Source organism: Salmo salar, chromosome 25 (assembly GCF_965601325.2).
Source record: "Salmo salar chromosome 25, fSalSal1, whole genome shotgun sequence".
NCBI lineage: Eukaryota > Metazoa > Chordata > Actinopteri > Salmoniformes > Salmonidae > Salmo > Salmo salar.
This window is the reverse complement of record NC_138315.1, coordinates 36,418,366-36,438,003: the sequence shown is the minus strand read 5'-3', so window position 1 is coordinate 36,438,003 and position 19,638 is coordinate 36,418,366. Positions and strand designations below refer to the sequence as shown.

Genomic DNA, 19,638 nt, shown 5'->3' with positions numbered 1-19,638 from the left:
TGCTTCAGTGTTGCTTGCTTCGAAGCAAACATACAAGTTTATCTAGCTTGTCTGGTAGGCTCGCGCCACTGAGCAGCTTGCATCTGGGTTTCCCTTTGTAGTCCGTAATAGTTTTCAAGCCCTGCCACATCCGACGAGCGTCAGAGCCGGTGTAGTAAGATTCAATCTTAATCCTGTATTGATGCTTTGCTTGTTTGAGGGTTCGTCTGAGGGCATTGCGTGATATCTTATAGTCGTCCGGATTAGTGTCCCTCTCCTTGAAAGCGTCAGCTCTTGCCTTTAGCTTGATGCGGATGTGGCCTGTAATCCTTGCCTTCTGGTTGGAATATGTACGTACGGTCACTGTGGGGGCCACGTCGTCGATGCACTTATTGATGAAGCTGATGGCGTATTCCAGTCTGTGCTAGAAAAACAGTCCTGTAGCATAGCATCCGCGTCATCTGAGTGGAGAAAAAACTGCATCTGTCTTGCGTTTGAGAAGATTACTGACGTGGACATGAATTTACACCCATCTTTAGCACACTTTTGTGAATGAGTGTGTATGTGTTTGTCTGTGCTTGTAAGTGTGTGTGTGTGCTTGTGTGTGTCTGTGTGTTGTGTGTGTGTGTGTTGCATGCATAGCATGTGTGTGTGTGGTGCAAGGACAACCTCCAAGGGTATCCCTCAGCCAAGGACGTCCGACAGAGAAGCTGAGAACCAAGGTCTGCACTCAAACGTGATTAACATTCTCCAAACATGCGATTAACCTTCTCCAAACATGCAATTAATGTTCTTCAAACATGCGATTAACGTTCTCCAAACATGTCCATCTTTGAGTGGGGCCTGTCCACATATTTACTGAGGCGGTGATTATGTGGACGCAGAGCCCGCCTTTCCTCGCTCCCTAAGCTACTTATACAAAGGTTAGCCAAGGGGTGACTTCACTGAGCCATACAGCAGATTGGTTTACACACTTAGATGGTTAACTCCCCAACTCTCACTGAGCTGCTCTATAGGATAGAACCACTCACTGACATGCTACCTCATGTAAACTTTCCTTAACGTTAGATATTTATCTCCACCTCACCTACTCTGAGTATTTATACCATTAACTCTCTCACTGCCCTGTCCTGATTTTCCCTATACACTTTAGTCGCTACGGTCCATTTCTATGCACACTTCTCTACTCTGCATGTGTGACCTTCACTACCTAACTCTAACTCATCTTTCCACCTGACTATACACACTTCCTTCTCCAATTCATACCCTAAAACATAACTTATAACGTCCTCCATTGGCATTTTGGGGAATGAACAATACAGTAATTGGTTTAGCTTTCCCTGCTATAGGCTTGGTGGAGTTTTCGACATGTTGCGTAAACCTGTACAATCCTTTCAGCTCAACATAAGTGACTGAGGGTTAGGGGTTTAACTGGGGATCACTACCCCCCGGCTCAGTGGTGTCAAACCCATTCCATGGAGGTTCTAGAGTCTGCTGGCTTTTGGTTTTTCCTTTTAATTAAGACGTAGACAACCAGGTGAGGGATTTCCTTACTAATCACTGAACTTAATTAATCAATCAAGTCCAAGGGAGGAGCAAAAACCTGCAGACACTCGGCCCTCCGTGGAATGAGTTTGACACTTAAACTAGCTGAATGTCAGACCAGAGAGTCGAGCTCAGAGTCAAACCCAGAGCTGCAGTTTCCTTTCTGAGCAATAAGTGGAACAGAGTAGGATGAGGTTGCCCCTTATACTCGCATTTCCCCTCCTAATGGTTAAGGTTAGGATTACAGGGATGATAATCTGATCCTAGATCTATGGTTACGGGCAACTTCACTTGGGAGCAGGGTGATAGGATACAAGAAGGATACAACAGGAAGAGGAAGTGCTGAAAGGAGAGGAAGGGAGAGCAGTGAGGTAGGGTACAATATGGACGATGACACTCACCTCGTCCCTAAACGTGAGGAGTGCTCCCAGCGCCCCCCTGCCTTAGAGCGCAGCCCCTGCACCGAAGGGTGAGAAGTTGAGATGACCCCTCTGGAAGAAGATAAAGAGAGGGAGAGGAGAGAGAGAGAGATACACAAATACACTCCAGAGTCAATGGGGTCAAAGAACCATTAAGGACATACAGTTTCAGCAATAAGCACTACATGAAACCTGACATATGCTGAATGCATACCGTATTCTTTGAATATTAAATGTCGGTGTCATGGAATGCTTCAGTGGATTCTGTAGCCTAGGATATGCCATCGCTGCCACAGTCAAACAAAAGGGAATGCCTTCTCCACATTATACCATGTCAGATAGACAAGTTAAACATTTGGAGAAGGAAAGAGCACATCTTTATAGGAAGTGAAAGAGAGGACTGGTTCAGAATGAACCTGTCTAGAGAGTGCTACTCTGTCAGGGGCTGTTGTAAGTCAGAGTAAGAATATCTAGACCTGTCAGAATGTGCTGGAACATCAGCATTTTACACTACACACTAAGAAGCTCCTACTTCGTGATCGCCCCGTGTCTCTCAGGCAGACAAAACTCACAACCCTCTCTTACACAAGACAGAGGGCATTCCGGCCTTTTTAGGAACATTGGCTCTGTGTGTGTCTCTGTAATGGATAGAGCATGGATTCTCCATTAGCTAACTCAGGGAACGGGAACACCATGTACCTCCTCAGCGTTCATGGGAATCTATTGGGAATACTGTGCCCTGAGCCGGTCAGAATGCCGCTAGAAAGTTCGTGTTCGCTTCATTGCTACATGCACCTCGTCTTGACTCGCATCTCAATCCCTATCAGATCCAATCAATAATTATGTAGAAGGATTTTAATTGTGTTTTAACAATGTGGATCAATGGGGAGCGGATGCATCCTGGAATCTCCTGACCAGGACAGTTTGAGACGGGTAATGTCAGAGGAAATCAGACGAAAGAGCAAATATCCTGTCCTGATTCCTGCTTTGACCATAATATTAAATGAATATGTTCCTGTTGTCATTATGACTTGAGGCCTGCTCTACACCAGCCAATGGATTTGACAGTGGCTATGGGAGAAGTCAATGGGAGAGGACAGTTACAAGCTGAGGGTTATGTGGAGCCAGGAATTTTTGCTAAACATGTATCCAGACCAGGAAAACTCTGGTTTACATGGTCAGCAACATCTCTTGGCCTTGACATGGGTCCTCCAATAGTTTGTGGTGATGTGTGTGTGTGTTTGTTTAGAGAAACAGCCTGTTCTCATAGAGTAGACGTAACATAGTAAACGTAAATCCGGGACACTCAAATTGGTATGATATATTACGTTTGGTATGATATATTACGTTTGGTATGATTACATAAGACAGAAAGTTACTTAAGGCAAAAACTAAAGTAAGGTGGTTGGTCGGGGTGGATGGGTAGGCATATAACGCGAACATCTAGCAATGCAAAGGTTGAATGTTTGAATCTTGTCACGGACAACTTTAGCATTTTAGCTAATTAGCAACTGTGCTTACTACTTTTTAGCTACAGTGGCTTGCGAAAGTATTCACCCCCTTGGCATTTTTCCTAATTTGTTGCCTTACAACCTGGAATTAAAATAGATTTTTGGGGGGTTTGTATCATTTCATTTACACAACATGCCCACCATTTTGAAGATGCAAAATATGTTTTATTGTGTAACAAACAAGAAATAACACAAAAAAATGGAAAACTTGAGAGTGCATAACTATTCACCTCCCCAAAGTCAATACTTTGTAGAGCCACCTTTTGCAGCAATTACAGCTGCAGGTCTCTTGGGGTATGTCTCTATAAGCTAGCCACTGGGATTTTTGCCCATTCTTCAAGGCAAAACTGCTCCAGCTCCTTCAAGTTGGATGGGTTTCGCTGATGTACAGCAATTTTTAAGTCATACCACAGATTCTCAATTGGATTGAAGTCTGGGCTTTGACTAGGCCATTCCAAGACATTTAAATGTTTCCCCTTAAACCACTCGAGTGTTGCTTTAGCAGTATGCTTAGGGTCATTGTCCTGCTGGAAGGTGAACCTCCATCCCAGTCTCAAATCTCTGGAAGATTGAAACAGGTTTCCCTCAAGAATTTCTCGGTATTTAGCTCCATCCATCATTCCTTCAATTCTAACCAGTTTCCTAGTCCCTGGTGTTCTTGTGGTGATGAGAGGTGTTATGTTTGCGGTATACATAGCGTTTTCCTTGATGGCCGAAAAGCACATTTTTTGTCTCATCTGACCAGAGTACCTTCTTCCATATGTTTGGGGAGTCTCCCACATGCCTTTTGGCAAACACCAAACATGTTTGCTTATTTTTTTTCTTTAAGCAATGGCTTTTTCCTGGCCACTCTTCTGTAAAGCCCAGCTCTGTGGAGTGTATGGCTTAAAGTGGTCCTTTGGACAGATACTCCAATCTCCACTGTGGAGCTTTGCAGCTCCTTCAGGGTTATCTTTGGTCTCTTTGTTGCCTCTCTAAGTAATGCCCTCTTTGCCTGGTCCATGAGTTTTGTTAGGCGGCCCTCTCTTGGCAGGCTTGTTGTGGTGCCATATTCTTTCCATTTTTTAATAATGGATTTAATGGTGCTCCGTGGAATGTTGAAAGTTTCAGATTTATTTTATAACCCAACCTTGATCTGCACAACTTTGTCCCTGACCTGTTTGGAGAGCCCCTTGGTCTTCATAGTGCCGCTCATAGTGCCGCTTCTTTGGTGGTGCCCCTTGCTTAGTCGTGTTGCAGACTCTGGGGCCTTTCAGAACAGGTGTATACATACTGAGATCATGTAGCAGATCATGTGACACTTAGATTGCACACAGGTGGACTTTATTTAACTAATTATGTGACTTCTGAACGTAATTGGTTGCACCAGATTTTATTTAGGAGCTTCATAGCAAAGGGGGTGAATACTTATGCACGCACCCCTTTTCAGGTTTATTTTTTTGTATTTTTTTTTGTTTCACTTCCCCAATTAGGACTATTTTGTGTATGTCCATTACATGACATCTAAATAAAAATCAATTTAAATTACAGGTTTTAATGCAACAAAATAGGAAAAACACCAAGGGGGTTGAATACTTTTGTAAGGCACTGTACTTTGCAACTATTTAGCATGTTAGCTAACCCTTCTCCTAACTATAATCTTAACTCTAACCCCTAACCTAGCTAACGTTAGCCACCTAGCTAAAGTTAGCATTATCCACCTAACCACCTAGCTAACACTAGCCACAATAAATTGGAATTGTAACATATTATATGTTTAGCAAATTCATAACATATTGTACGAATTGCAATTCATAACGTATCATAGAAATTGTAATTCATAGCATATCATATGAAATGAATGATATACATCCACAAATGAATACATACCATACGAAACGTAACATATCATACTAAATGGAGTGTACCGGATTCACATTTACTATGTTACGTCTACCCCTCAGTCCAGGTTGAGAGAAATGGTTAGGGAGAGTTATGGTGGTAGAGGAGAGAGTTAGTCCAGGATCTGGTATCAGGGTGTAGGGTTTTATCTCGTTTGCTACCGAGGTGTTATTGGTGTTGCGTCTCTCGCAGAAAGGGGGATTCTGTCCTGCTGAATATTTCATGCCCTGTTTGAATTATTAAAGCTCAGAGCGCAGGTGTGTGTGTTTATCAACAGAGATGTACTCTCGGTCTGTCAAGACGCTTCATGGTTTCCGCTTGATCCGTCTCATATGATGCAGATATGTGTGTGTGTGTGTGTGAGTGTGTGTATAGGTGTGTGGGGGGCATTAAATCCAATCCTGTAACCATAGACCACAAGCATTGAGTGTCTTGGGAACTAGGAGAAGCTCACATGTCACAATTGAAATGAAACGTTCAATACCAGCACTGTTAGTCCTACTGAAACACAACAACACCCAAAACAGAAGAGCATGCCAAACACAAATCCCGAGTGTGTGTGTCACCTGCCAAAATGAAAGGAGCAGTGCTAAAATGCCAGCATATTCACAGAGAGAAAACCCTGAAAAGACTTCTGTGTTTAAAAAGGGGATGTTGGGTAACCTGATCGAAACGAGGTTACACAACAGAGGGACAGGGCTACTCTAACCATCAGCACAGTAAGGAGGAGGTTGTGTGTGTGTGTGTTTACCTGGGTGTGATGTCTGTCCATATGTCTGTGCAGAGACGATGAGCTGGAGGAGTTTGACTTGGTGTGACCCTCATCTTCCATTGACCCTGAACACACACACACACACACACACACACACACACACACACACACACACACACACACACACACACACACACACACACACACACACACACACACACACACACACACACACACACACACACACACACACACACACACCCACACACACACACACACAGGAGAGAAAGCCATCAGTCAGTGAAGCCACTTTGAAAGACAGAAGTGGAGAGATGGGATAGACAGAGTACCTGAGGGAGGAAACAGCATTGCAGTGGAGGAGAGGAGAGTACTCTGTCACTTCCACCCTTTCACTGTAATAATGGAATCACACTCAGCTTCTGGATCAACCCATGGATTATCTATCATGTATTACTCCTGTCTAGTGTCTTTTATCTCCATGTATTACTCCTGTCTAGTGTCTTTTATCTCCATGTATTACCTCCTGTATATTGTCTTTTATCTATCATGTATTACTCCTGTCTAGTGTCTTTTATCTATCATGTATTACTCCTGTCTATTGTATTTTATCTATCATGTATTACTCTTGTCTAGTCTTTTATCTCCATGTATTACCTCCTGTCTATTGTCTTTTATCTATCATGTATTACCTCCTGTCTATTGTCTTTTATCTATCATGTATTACCTCCTGTATATTGTCTTTTATCTATCATGTATTACTCCTGTCTAGTGTCTTTTATCTATCATGGATTACTCCTGTCTATTGTATTTTATCTATCATGTATTACTCTTGTCTAGTCTTTTATCTCCATGTATTACCTCCTGTCTATTGTCTTTTATCTATCATGTATTACCTCCTGTCTAGTGTCTTTTATCTATCATGTATTACCTCCTGTCTAGTGTCTTTTATCTCCATGTATTACATCCTGTCTATTGTCTTTTATCTATTATGTATTACATCCTGTCTATTGTCTTTTATCTATCATGTATTACATCCTGTCTATTGTCTTTTATGTATCATGTATTACATCCTGTCTATTGTCTTTTATCTATCATGTATTACATCCTGTCTATTGTCTTTCATCTATCATGTATTACATCCTGTCTATTGTCTTCTAGCTATAATTCATTACCTTCTGTCTATTGTCTTTTATCTATCGTGTATTACATCCTGTCTATTGTCTTTTATCTTTCATGTATTACATCCTGTCTATTGTCTTCTAGCTATAATTCATTACCTTCTGTCTATTGTCTTTTATCTATCATTTATTACCTCCTGTCTATTGTCTTTTATCTATCATGTATTACCTCCTGTCTATTGTCTTTTAGCTATAATTCATTACCTTCAGTGTATTGTCTTTTATCTATCATGTATTACCTCCTGTCTATTATCTATCATTTATTACCTCCTGTCTTATCTATCTCCTCTCTTCATCTCTGTCTGTCTGTCTCTCAGTCTGTCTGTCTGTTTCTCTCATTATTAATATCCCAGCATTCACATATTCAGATTCAAATAAGATTTATTAGCATGAATGACAAAGCTACTGTTGCTAAAACAAATTGAGATAATGACATCAACAAAAACAGAAAATAATAATAATGATAATAGTGATGATGATAAGAGAAAGTGGACAGTATACAGTGCCTTTGGAAAGTTTTCAGACTTTTTCCACATTTTGTTACTGTCACATCCTGACAAGAGTAAGATGTTATTTTCTATGGTAGAGTAGGTCAGGGCGTGACAGGGGATGGTTTCGGTTTTTCTATGTTTTCTATTTCTATGTTTAGTTCTAGTTTTTCTATTTCTATGCTGTTGTTTTTTTGGGATGATCTCCAATTAGAGGCAGCTGGTTCTCGTTGTCTCTAATTGGAGATCATATTTAAGTAGGGTTTTTTTCCAACTGTTTTTGTGGGTCGTTTTCTCTTTGTTATTTAGTCTTTAGTGTTCTGAGTTTAAATAAATTTCATTATGAGCATTCAACACTTTGGTACCCTTTCTACGACAGTCGTGACAGAACTACCCACCACAAAAGGACCAAGCAGTGTGGAGAGGAATGGACCTGGGAAGAAATTCTGGATGGAAAAGGACCCTGGAGGCAGGCTGGGGAGCATCGCCATCCGAGGGAGGAGATTGAGGCAGCTTATGCGGAGCGGCGTTATTATGAGGCGCTGTACCAACCATGAGGCAAGTGCGAGAGACAGCCCCCCCCCCCAATTTTTTTGGGGGGGGCTGTCTCTCGCACTTGCCTCATGGTTGGGGGGGGGGGTCACACGGGGAGATTGGCAGAGTCAGATTGGAGACCTGAGCCAACTCCCCGTGCTTACCGTGGGGGGCGAGTGATCGAGCAAGCACCATGTTATGCGGGGATGCGCACTGTGTCGCCAGTGTGCAGCTACAGCCCGGTGTGCTCGGTGCAAGCTCCCCACAGTTGCCGTGCTAGAGTTGGCATTCAGCCAGGAAGGAGTGTGCCTGCTCAGCGTTCCTGGTCTCCGGTGCGTCTTTTCGGCCCAGGTTATCCTGCGCCAGCTCTATGCACGGTACCCCCAGTTCGCCAACACAAACCGGTGCGACCTGTCACAACGCCTCGTGCTTGTCGGGCTACGGGGGTTATCCAGCCAGGATGGGTTGTGCCAGCCATAAGCTCCAGACCTCCAGTGTGCCTCCACGGCCCAATATACCCTGTGCCTGCTCTGCGCACCTGGCCTCCAGCGACATTCCCTAGTCCAGATCTCCCAGCAACGTTCCCTAGTCCGGTGAGACCTATTCCAGCTCCACGAAAGAAGCCTCCAGTGATGATCTATGGTCCGAAGCCTGTAGAGATGATCCATGGCACGAAGCCTCCAGTGATGATCCATGGCCCAGAGCCTGTAGGGATGATCCATAGCACGAAGCCTCCAGAGATAATCCATGGCCCGGAGCCTGTAGGGATAATCCATGGCCCGGAGCCTGTAGGGATAATCCATGGCAAGAAGCCTGTAGGGATGATCCATGGCCCGGAGCCTGTAGAGATGATCCATGGCACGAAGCCTCCAGTGATAATCCATGGCCCGGAGCCTCCAGTGATGATCCATGGCACAAAGCCTCCAGATATGATCCATGGCGTGGAACCTGTAGCGATGATCCATGGCACGGAGCCTGCAGCGACGGTCCCCAGTCCGGAGCCTCCAGCGACGCTCCCCTGTCTGGAGCCTCCTGAGTCGGCCTGCAGCCCAGAGTCTTTAGCGGCGGCCTGAAGCCCAGAGTCTTCAGCGGTGGCCTGCAGCCCAGAGTCTTCAGCAGCGGCCTGCAGTCTAGAACCTCCAGCGATGATCCACGGTCTGGTGGTACTAAAGCAGAGGGATCAGCGGGTGGAGCGGGGGTTACGCCCCGAACCGGAGCCGCCTCCGCTGCTGGAGGATAAGGTTATGTGGACTGCAATAGAGCCGCCATAAACAGTATTACCCACCCTACCCTCCCTTTTTCGTTTTTGTTTAGTAGGTGCATTCGGAGTCTGCACCTTTGGGGGTGGTACTGTCACGTCCTGACCATAGTAAGATGTTATTTTCTATGGTAGAGTAGGTCAGGGCGTGACAGGGGGTGGTTTGGGTTTTTCTATGTTTTCTATTTCTATGTTTAGTTCTAGTTTTTCTATTTCTATGTTGTTTTTTGGGGGGATGATCTCCAATTTGAGGCAGCTGGTTCTCGTTGTCTCTAATTGGAGATCATATTTAAGTAGGTTTTTTTCCCAACTGTTTTTGTGGGTTGTTGTATTTTGTTTAGTCTTCATTTTTTTGTCTTTGTTATTTTGTCTTTAGTGTTTTGAGTTTAAATACATTTCATCATGAGCATTCAACATGCTGCGCTTTGGTCCCCTTTCTACGACAGTCATGACAGTTACGTTACAGCCTTATTCTAAAATGTATAAAAAATACAAAACAGAAACCCGTTATTTTCATAAGTATTCAGACCCTTGGTATGAGACTTGAAATTGAGCTCCGGTGCATCCTGTTTCCATTGATCATCCTTGAGATGTGGCCACCCCTCAGAGCCTGGTTCCTCTGTAGGTCTTTTCCTAGGTTCCTGCCTTTCTAGGGAGTTTTTCCTAGCCACCGTGCTTCTACATCTACATTGCTTGCTGTTTGGTGTTTTAGGCTGGGTTTCTGTATAGCACTTTGTGACATTGGCTGATGTAAAAAGGGCTTTATAAATACATTTGATTGGAGTCCACCTGTGGTAAATTCAATTGATTGGACATGAATTGGAAAGGCACAAACCTGTCTATATAAGGTTCCACAGTTAACAGTGCATGTCAGAGCAAAATCCAAGCCATGAGGTTGAAGGAATTGTCCGTAGAGCTCAGAGACAGGATTGTGTCGAGGCACAGATCTGGGGAAGAGTACCAAAACATTTCTGCAGCATTGAAGGTCCCCAAGAACACAGTGGCCTCATGATTCTTAAATGGAAGAAGGTGGGACCCACCAAGACTCTTGCTAGAGCTGGCTGACAAACTGAGCAATCGGTGGAGAAGGGCCTTGATCAGGGAGGTGACCAAGAACCCGATGGTCACTCTGGCAGAGCTCTAGAGTTCCTCTGTGAACCTTCCAGAAGGACAACCATCTCTGCAGCACCCCACCAAACAGGCCTTTATGGTAGAGTGGCCAGACGGAAGCCACTCCTCAGTAAAAGGCACATGACAGCCCGAGTTTTCCAAAAGGCATCTAAAGACACTCAGACCATGAGAAACAAGATTCTCTCGTCTAATGAAACCAAGATGGCCTGAATGCCAAGCGTCACATCTGAAGGAAACTGGCACCATCCCTACGGTGAAGAATGGTGGTGGCAACATCATGCTGTGGGGATGTTTGTCAGTGGCAGGGACTGGGAGACTAGTCAGGATTGAGGCAAAGATCAACGGAACAAAGTACAGACCTGCTCCAGAGAGCTCAGGACCTCAGACTGGGGCAACGGTTCACCACCTTCCAACAGGACAACAACCCTAAGCACACAGCCAAGACAACCCAGGAGTGATTTCGTGACAAGTCTGTGGATGTCCTTGAGTGGCCCAGCTAGAGCCCGGACTTAAACCCGATCTAAGATCTCTGTAGAGACCTGAAAATAGCTGTTAAGCAACATTCCCCCTCCAACCTGAAAAAACTTGAGAGGATCTGTAGAGAGGGATGGGGGAGTCCCCAAATACAGGTGTGCCAAGCTTGTAGCGTCATATCCAAGAAGACTGGAGGCTGTAATCGCTGCCAAAGGTGCTTCAACAAAGTACTGAGTAAAGGGTCTGAATACTTATGTAAATGTCATTTTTTCATTTATAATTTTTTTTTTATTAGAAAAAATGTACAAAAATGTGTTTTTGCTTTGTCATTATAGGGTATTGTGTGTAGATTGAGGAGGAAAAAAGATATTTAATACATTAATTTATTTAATATTTAATACAAGGCTGTAACCTAACAAAATGTGGAAAATGTCAAGGGGTCTGAATACTTTCTGAAGGCACTGTATATATTACAATGTTTTTTATGTATAGAAATAAAATGTATAAATACAAATAGTAATTTTAATATTATATCTTAAAAGCATTTTACTTTGATAATAAAAATAAGATAATATATACAGTATATACTGTATATATCGGTACAATGAGATTAAGCAGTGAACATCTGTGGGAACATTGAATAGGCACAATGAGATACAATGACATCATCTATGGAATGTCGGTGTGCATGCAGGTGTCAGTAGTGTGTGTGTGTGTGTGTGTGTGTGTGTGTGCGCGTGTGCATTTTTGTGTGCGTGCGTGTGCACACAGACTTGTGCAAATGATTTTATATAAGTGTGTGTTTGCACGTAGGAGTGTGTGTATGTGTGTATTACATGTTTGTTGATGTATTATTTAATGTGTATTTTGAATGTCTGTTATTCCAGACAGAAATTAAATGAGTAAAAATGATTAAATTAGGAAACAAACCAAAAGAGAGCAGAAACAAAAGAAAAACACAACAACCACGCAGTCCATCCCATCTCTCTCTGGTTGTGGTGCAGGGTGACACATTTAGCTGCCAGCTTAGTTGACTGCTGCTCCCCTCCAAGAAGAATGGGGAGTTTATGTACATCAAGGATTTGTCGAACGTTTGGTATATACAGTATTTTTCCAAGTAGGGGTAGTATGTTTCCCTTCTGTTGTCCTATTTTGGGCAGGAACACAATAAGTGAATCTCAGTTTCTACGTCCTGTAAATCAGACTACCTCCATATTCTCTGATCTCTTGGCAGCCAAGATTTAACGTGTCTTCCTCTTTCAATTTCCAGACTGTGGTCATTCAGTCTGTATTCGGAGAGGGTTTTTCTTCTATTTACATCTAGTTCGGCTGAGATATTCTGCCAATGTTGGATTTAGGGACAAATAACAAACACGTTTAGTTTGTAATTTAATTTAGTTTGTCACTGAACAAAAATAGAAACACAACATATAAAGTGTTGTGTCCCATGTTTCATGAGCTGAAATCAAAGATCCCAGAACTGTCTCATTCAAACAAAAAGCTTATTTGTCAAAAATGTTGTGCACAAATTTTTTACATTCTTGTTAGTGAGCATTTCTCCTTTGCCACGATAATCCATCCACCTGACAAGTGTGGCATATCAAGAAGCTGATTAAACAGCATGATCATTTCACAATAAAAGGCCACTCTAAAATGTGCAGTTTTGTCACACAACACTGCCACAGATATCTCAGGTTTTGAGGGAGATTGGAATTGGAATGCTGACTGCAGGAATGTCCATCAGAGCTGTTGCCAGATAATTGAATGTTAATTTCTCTACCATAAGCCTCCTCCAATGTTGTTTTAGAGAATTTGGCAGTACGTCCAACCGGCCTCACAACCTCAGACCACATGTTCGGCGTTGTGTGGGAGAGAGGTTTGTGGATGTCTATGTTGTGAACAGACTGCCCCATGGTGGCGGGTGGGTTATGGTATAGGCAGATAAGATACGGACAGCGAACACAATTGCATTTTATCAATGGCAATTTGAATGCACAGAGATACTGTGAAGAGATCCTGAGGCCCATTGTCATGCCATTCATCTGCCGCCTTCACCTCATGTTTCAGCATGATAATGCACAGTCCCATGTCGCAAGGATCTGTACACAATTCCTGGAAGCTGAAAATGTCCCAGTTCTTCCATGGCCTGCATACTCACCAGACATGTCACCCATTGAGCATGTGTCACGCTACATGAGGCAAATGGTGGTCACACCAGATACTGACTGGTTTTCTGATCCACGCCCCTACTTTTTTTTTATAAGTTATCTGACCAAATTATGCATATCTGTATTCTCAGTCATGTGAAATTAATAGATTAGAGCCTAATTTATTTATTTCAATTGACTGATTTCCTTATATGACCTGTAACTCAGTAAAATCTTTGAAGTTGTGGCATGTTTATATTTTTGTTCAGTATAGATGTTTTTCCATTTGGAGTCAATTTGTTTGCTTTTGGTTTTAGAAATGAAAGAGTTTTTTGATTGGTCTTTAGTTTTGATGTTGTGAGTGAGGCGCAGAGCAAGCTGACCTAGGGGATCATCCTCTTGGGAGAAGTGGTTACTTAGAAAGGATCTGCAATTAATGGAGCTCTGGTCTGCTTGATTTAAATGCTGCCAGAATTAAAATGCTATTTTGTGCACTTGGATGTGTAGAGTGAATGTGAATTTGTCACTATCTGTCAAATTGTCCCCTTCATCTCCCTGTGTGATCACTGCTGTAACCTTGCTGATGTGACCTTGATAGGCTAATGTAGGTGACAGAACCATATCGAAGGGAACCCCACCCAGTCATTTCACTCCTCACTGATCATGAGGGAGAGGAGAGGAGATGAGGAGGAACCAAAGGAATCGTTGGGATCGTTCTCCTCTCATCCCATCCTTCCCTCCTCCTCCTCCTTCTCTTCACATCCTACCGTTCACCGCGTCACCTGACCCCAACTCCTCCCTCGGGTCTTACCATTGGACAGCCGGTTGCCATTCTCTATGGGGGTGTGGCTTGGGGAGTGGGGGGCGTGGTTGTTGGCATTCTTGTCCTGTAGCTGTGGAGACGGGGAGGAGGAGGTGGAGCTTGGGTGCTCCTCTCTCCCTGGTAGGTTGATGTTGGAGTTGAACCCTGGGAGGAGATGACAAACACACTCACACACATTGTTACTGCCATCGGTTTGTTTCCATACATTAAATTGTTAAACTGTTAGTTACAAAAAATATTTTTGGTACCTTAGATTGTTCTTGCAATTCTCACATAGAGACATCATTGGGATGAAGAATGTTTGAAAGGCTTTTTACATTTGTAACACAAACCAGTTTTGAGAATATCATAATTAAAGTGGCCATTTTAGGCCCTTTTTAGACCTACAATTTCCTCAGGTAAGACCCTATGACCTATGAACCTTACACGATACAGACAACACCCTGATGTCATTATATTCCTCATAGCGCGCTCTAACATATGGAGCATCACTCAATTCTGAAATACAATTTTAAACATTAATTTATTAAACATTAAAACAATTTATATGAATACATCAAAATTACCCTTTTTGATTTAGTTCCTTTGTAGACCTATTATTTTAATACATAATATACTCTACAAGTACATCACATTTCTAGAGTCAGTTCTCTGCTACTTTTAAAGTATAAAGCTGGGAATGCCTCAGGGAGCTTCAAGTTTAAAGTTGGGAATTCCCATGACGTCCCTGCGGCATTCCCGTATCCCACAGGAGGAGCAGGCAGGGGGGAAACAGCTGCTCATCACAGGCATGGCATTGATACCTCCCCTAACCCCCAGGCCACCCCGGAGCATCGGGTATCACAGATAACCATTTAGTGCCAGGGAGGGAACGGAAGCAGGCTGTCCCGTTAAGCCCAGTGGCATCTCGCCGTTCACGACCCTGACTACCAGCCTCCTCTGGTGTGCAGGCATGCTAACTAGTAAAAGGCATCCCCATTCAAGTCACTGTGCCTTGCTGGTCATTCTATGTCTAGGCATGTGACATCGAGATGGAAGAAGGTGTCACGTCAGCCTGAGGGTTTCTGTTTCTATCCTAGACCCCTGGGTTTTAAGGCCCTTGGCATTCTGGTGGATATACGTAAACTACTGTTAGTGCCCCTCTTCAATGTCCCGTCTCAATGACTTAGTTAGATTAAGAAGTATCCCACTGGGCACACACTGGCTGAATCAACGTTGCTTCCACATCATTTCAATGATGAATTGATGTCTGTGCCCAGTGGGATGTCTCTGCTACACTCTGTTCTGTCCTCATGTCATCTCCCCTTTCGTAGCGTGAGGAAGAGTGATATACCCCACTACGGTGCTAAATATTTAATCTCATATTATATTAACCTACACACTGCTAATATACTTGAATGAAGGAGAACGAGAGAGAGAAGGAGAGAGAGAGGAGCGAGATAGAGAGAGAGATGAGAAGGAGAGAGAGCGAGCGAGAGAGAGGTGAGAGAGGAGAGAGGGAAAAGAGACAGAGCATGACAGGGGAGAGAGAGAAGGAGAAAGAGAGAGAGGAGAGAGAAGGAGAGAGAAAGAGAGAGAGAGGAGAGAGAGAAAGAGAACGAGAGAGAGAGAAAGAGAGAGAGGAGAGAGAAAGAAAGGAGATAGAAAGAGAGAGGGAAACATCCTGTGTACAACGTAAAAACCACCAAATAATGCATGCAGAGCAGAACCCGCTAATTATCAAAATCCACGAAAGAACTGTTCAGTTCTACAACCACCTAAAAGGAAGCGATTCCCAAACCTTCCATAACAAAGCCATCACGTACGGAGAGATGAACCTGGAGAAGAGTCCCCTAAGCAAGCTGGTCCTGTGGCGCTGTTCACAAACACAAACAGACCCCACAGAGCCCCAGGACAGAAACACAACTAGACCCAACCAAATCCAGAGAAAACAAGATAATTACTTGACACATTGGAAAGAATTAACAAAAAAACAGAGCAAACTTGAATGCTATTTGGCCGTAAACAGAGAGTACACAGTGGCAAAATATTTGACCACTGTGACCGACCCATAATTAAGGAAGCTTTGACTATGCACAGACTCAGTGAGCATAGCCTTGCTATTGAGAATGGCCACTGAAGGCAGACTTGTCTCTCAAGAGAAGACAGGCTATGTGCACACAGCCCACAAAATGAGGTGGAAAGTGAGCTGCACTTCCTAACCTCCTGCCAAACGTATGACCATATTAGAGACACATATTTCCCCCAGATTACACAGATCCACAAAGAATTTGTGGGAAATCCAATTTTGATAAACTCCCATATCTATTGGGTGAAACACAGTGTGCCATCACAGTAACAAGATGTGTGACCTGTTGCCACAAGAAAAGGTCAACCAGTGAAGAACACCATTGTAAATTCAACCCATATTTATGTTTATTTATTTCCCCTTTTGTATTTTAACTATTTGTACATCATTACAACACTGTATATAGACATAATGACTTGTGAAATGCATTTACTCTTTTGGAACTTTTTGAGTATAATGTTTACTGTTCATTTTTTATTGTTTATTTCACTTTTGTTTGCTACCTATTTCACTTGCTTTGTAATGTAAACATATGTTTCCCATGTCAATAAAGCCCCTTAAATTGAAATTGAATTGAATTGAAATTGAATTCAGAGAGAAAGAAAGAGAGAGTGAGAGAGAAGGAGAGAGGGACTACGGTGTGTGTATTCTAGTGTGAGAGTGTTAACAATGAGTGACGTTTCATATTGATCTAACAGTTACTGCTTGTGTTCAAATCATATTTAGTGTTGAAAGGAAGAGTTTGAACATGAATTTTATGAAACAGTCTCTTTAAATCACTGCAGAAATAGGCAACGTGAGAACACATTGTACCCATTTAATCAAATCAAAATCAAATGTTATTTGTCACATTCCGAAAACAAAGGGTGTAGACTTGAAATGATGCAGTAACACAAGAGGAATAAAATACACACTAGTGAAGCAATATACAGGGAGTACCAGTGCCAGATCAATGTGGAGCTATATACAGGGAGTACCAGTACCAGATCAACGTGGAGGCTATATACAGGGAGTACCAGTACCAGATCAATGTGGAGCTATATACAGGGAGTACCAGTACCAGATCAATGTGGAGCTATATACAGGAAGTACCAGTACCAGATCAATGTGGAGCTATATACAGGGAAGTACCAGTACCAGATCAACGTGGAGCTATATACAGGGAGTACCAGTACCAGATCAATGTGGAGCTATATACAGGGAGTACCAGTGCCAGATCAATGTGGAGCTATATACAGGGAGTACCAGTACCAGATCAGTGTGGAGCTATATACAGGGAGTACCAGTACCAGATCAGTGTGGAGCTATATACAGGGAGTACCAGTACCAGATCAATGTGGAGCTATATACAGGGAGTACCAGTGCCAGATCAATGTGGAGCTATATTCAGGAAGTACCAGTACCAGATCAATGTGGAGCTATATACAGGGAGTACCAGTACCAGATCAATGTGGAGCTATATACAGGAAGTACCAGTGCCAGATCAATGTGAGAGTCTATATACAGGGAGTACCAGTATCAGATCAATGTGGAGCTATATACAGGGAGTACCAGTACCAGATCAATGTGGAGCTATATACAGGGAGTACCAGTGCCAGATCAATGTGAGAGCTATATACAGGGAGTACCAGTACCAGATCAATGTGGAGCTATATACAGGGAGTACCAGTGCCAGATCAATGTGAGAGCTATATACAGGGAGTACCAGTACCAGATCAATGTGGAGCTATATACAGGGAGTACCAGTGCCAGATCAGTGTGGAGCTATATACAGGGAGTACCAGTACCAGATCAATGTGGAGCTATATACAGAGAGTACCAGTACCAGATCAATGTGGAGCTATATACAGGGAGTACCAGATCAATGTGGAGCTATATACAGGGAGTACCAGTACCAGATCAGTGTGGAGCTATATACAGGGAATACCAGTACCAGATCAATGTGGAGCTATATACAGGGAGTACCAGATCAATGTGGAGCTATATACAGGGAGTACCAGTACCAGATCAATGTGGAGCTATATACAGGGAGTACCAGTACCAGATCAATGTGGAGCTATATACAGGGAGTACCAGTACCAGATCAATGTGGAGCTATATACAGGGAGTACCAGTACCAGATCAATGTGAGAGCTATATACAGGGAGTACCAGTACCAGATCAATGTGAAGCTATATACAGGAAGTACCAGTACCAGATCAATGTGGAGCTATATACAGGGAGTACCAGTACCAGATCAATGTGGAGCTATATACAGGGAGTACCAGTACCAGATCAATGTGAAGCTATATACAGGGAGTACCAGTACCAGATCAATGTGGAGCTATATACAGGGAGTACCAGTACCAGATCAATGTGGAGCTATATACAGGGAGTACCAGATCAATGTGAAGCTTTATACAGGGAGAACCAGTACCAGATCAATGTGAAGTTATATACAGGTAGTACCAGTACTAGATCAATGTGAAGCTATATACAGGGAGTACCAGTACCAGATCAATGTGGAGCTATATACAGGGAATACCAGGACCAGATCAATGTGAAGCTATATACAGGAAGTACCAGATCAATGTGGAGCTATATACAGGGAGTACCAGTACCAGATCAATGTGAGGCTATATACAGGGAGTGCCAGTACAAGATGAATGTGCTGCTATATACAGGGAATACCAGTACCAGATCAATGTGAGGCTATATACAGGGAATACCAGTACCAGATCAATGTGAGGCTATATACAGGAAATACCAGTACCAGATCAATGTGAAGCTATATACAGGGAGTATCAGATCAATGTGGAGCTATATACAGGAATTATCAGTACCAGATCAATGTGGAGCTATATACAGGGAGTACCAGTACCAGATCAATGTGGAGCTATATACAGGGAGTACCAGATCAATGTGGAGCTATATACAGGGAGTACCAGTACCAGATCAATGTGGAGCTATATACAGGAAGTACCAGTACCAGATCAATGTGCAGCTATATACAGGGAGTACCAGTACCAGATCAATGTGCAGCTATATACAGGGAGTACCAGATCAATTGGCATATATATATACAGGGAGTACCAGTACCAGATCAATATAGAGCTATATACAGGGAGTACCAGTACCAGATCAATGTGGATCTATATACAGGGAATACCATCACCAAATCAATGTAGATCTATATACAGGGAATACCAGTACCAGATCAATGTGGAGCTATATACAGGGAATACCAGTACCAGATCAATGTGGAGCTATATACAGGGAGTACCAGTACCAGATCAATGTGGAGCTATATACAGGGAGTACCAGATCAATGTGGAGCTATATACAGGGAGTACCAGTACCAGATCAATGTGGAGCTATATACAGGAAGTACCAGTACCAGATCAATGTGCAGCTATATACAGGGAGTACCAGTACCAGATCAATGTGCAGCTATATACAGGGAGTACCAGATCAATTGGCATATATATAC

The 19,638-nt window shown here is 43.0% G+C and overlaps 1 protein-coding gene across 1 annotated transcript in view; it reads right to left on the bottom strand.

Annotated features, from left to right (window-relative positions):
* LOC106595389 (unconventional myosin-XVI) overlaps positions 1 to 19,638 on the bottom strand; it is a 255,328-nt gene that overhangs the window by 25,033 nt on the left and 210,657 nt on the right. The window contains exons 33-35 of the mRNA XM_082969131.1: positions 14,090 to 14,245; positions 6,087 to 6,172; positions 1,926 to 2,015 (exon numbers count right to left, since the gene is read on the bottom strand). Of these exons, the coding sequence (XP_082825257.1) occupies positions 1,968 to 2,015; positions 6,087 to 6,172; positions 14,090 to 14,245 (290 nt within the window). The 3' untranslated portion in view covers positions 1,926 to 1,967. The remainder of the gene's footprint in view (positions 1 to 1,925; positions 2,016 to 6,086; positions 6,173 to 14,089; positions 14,246 to 19,638) is intronic.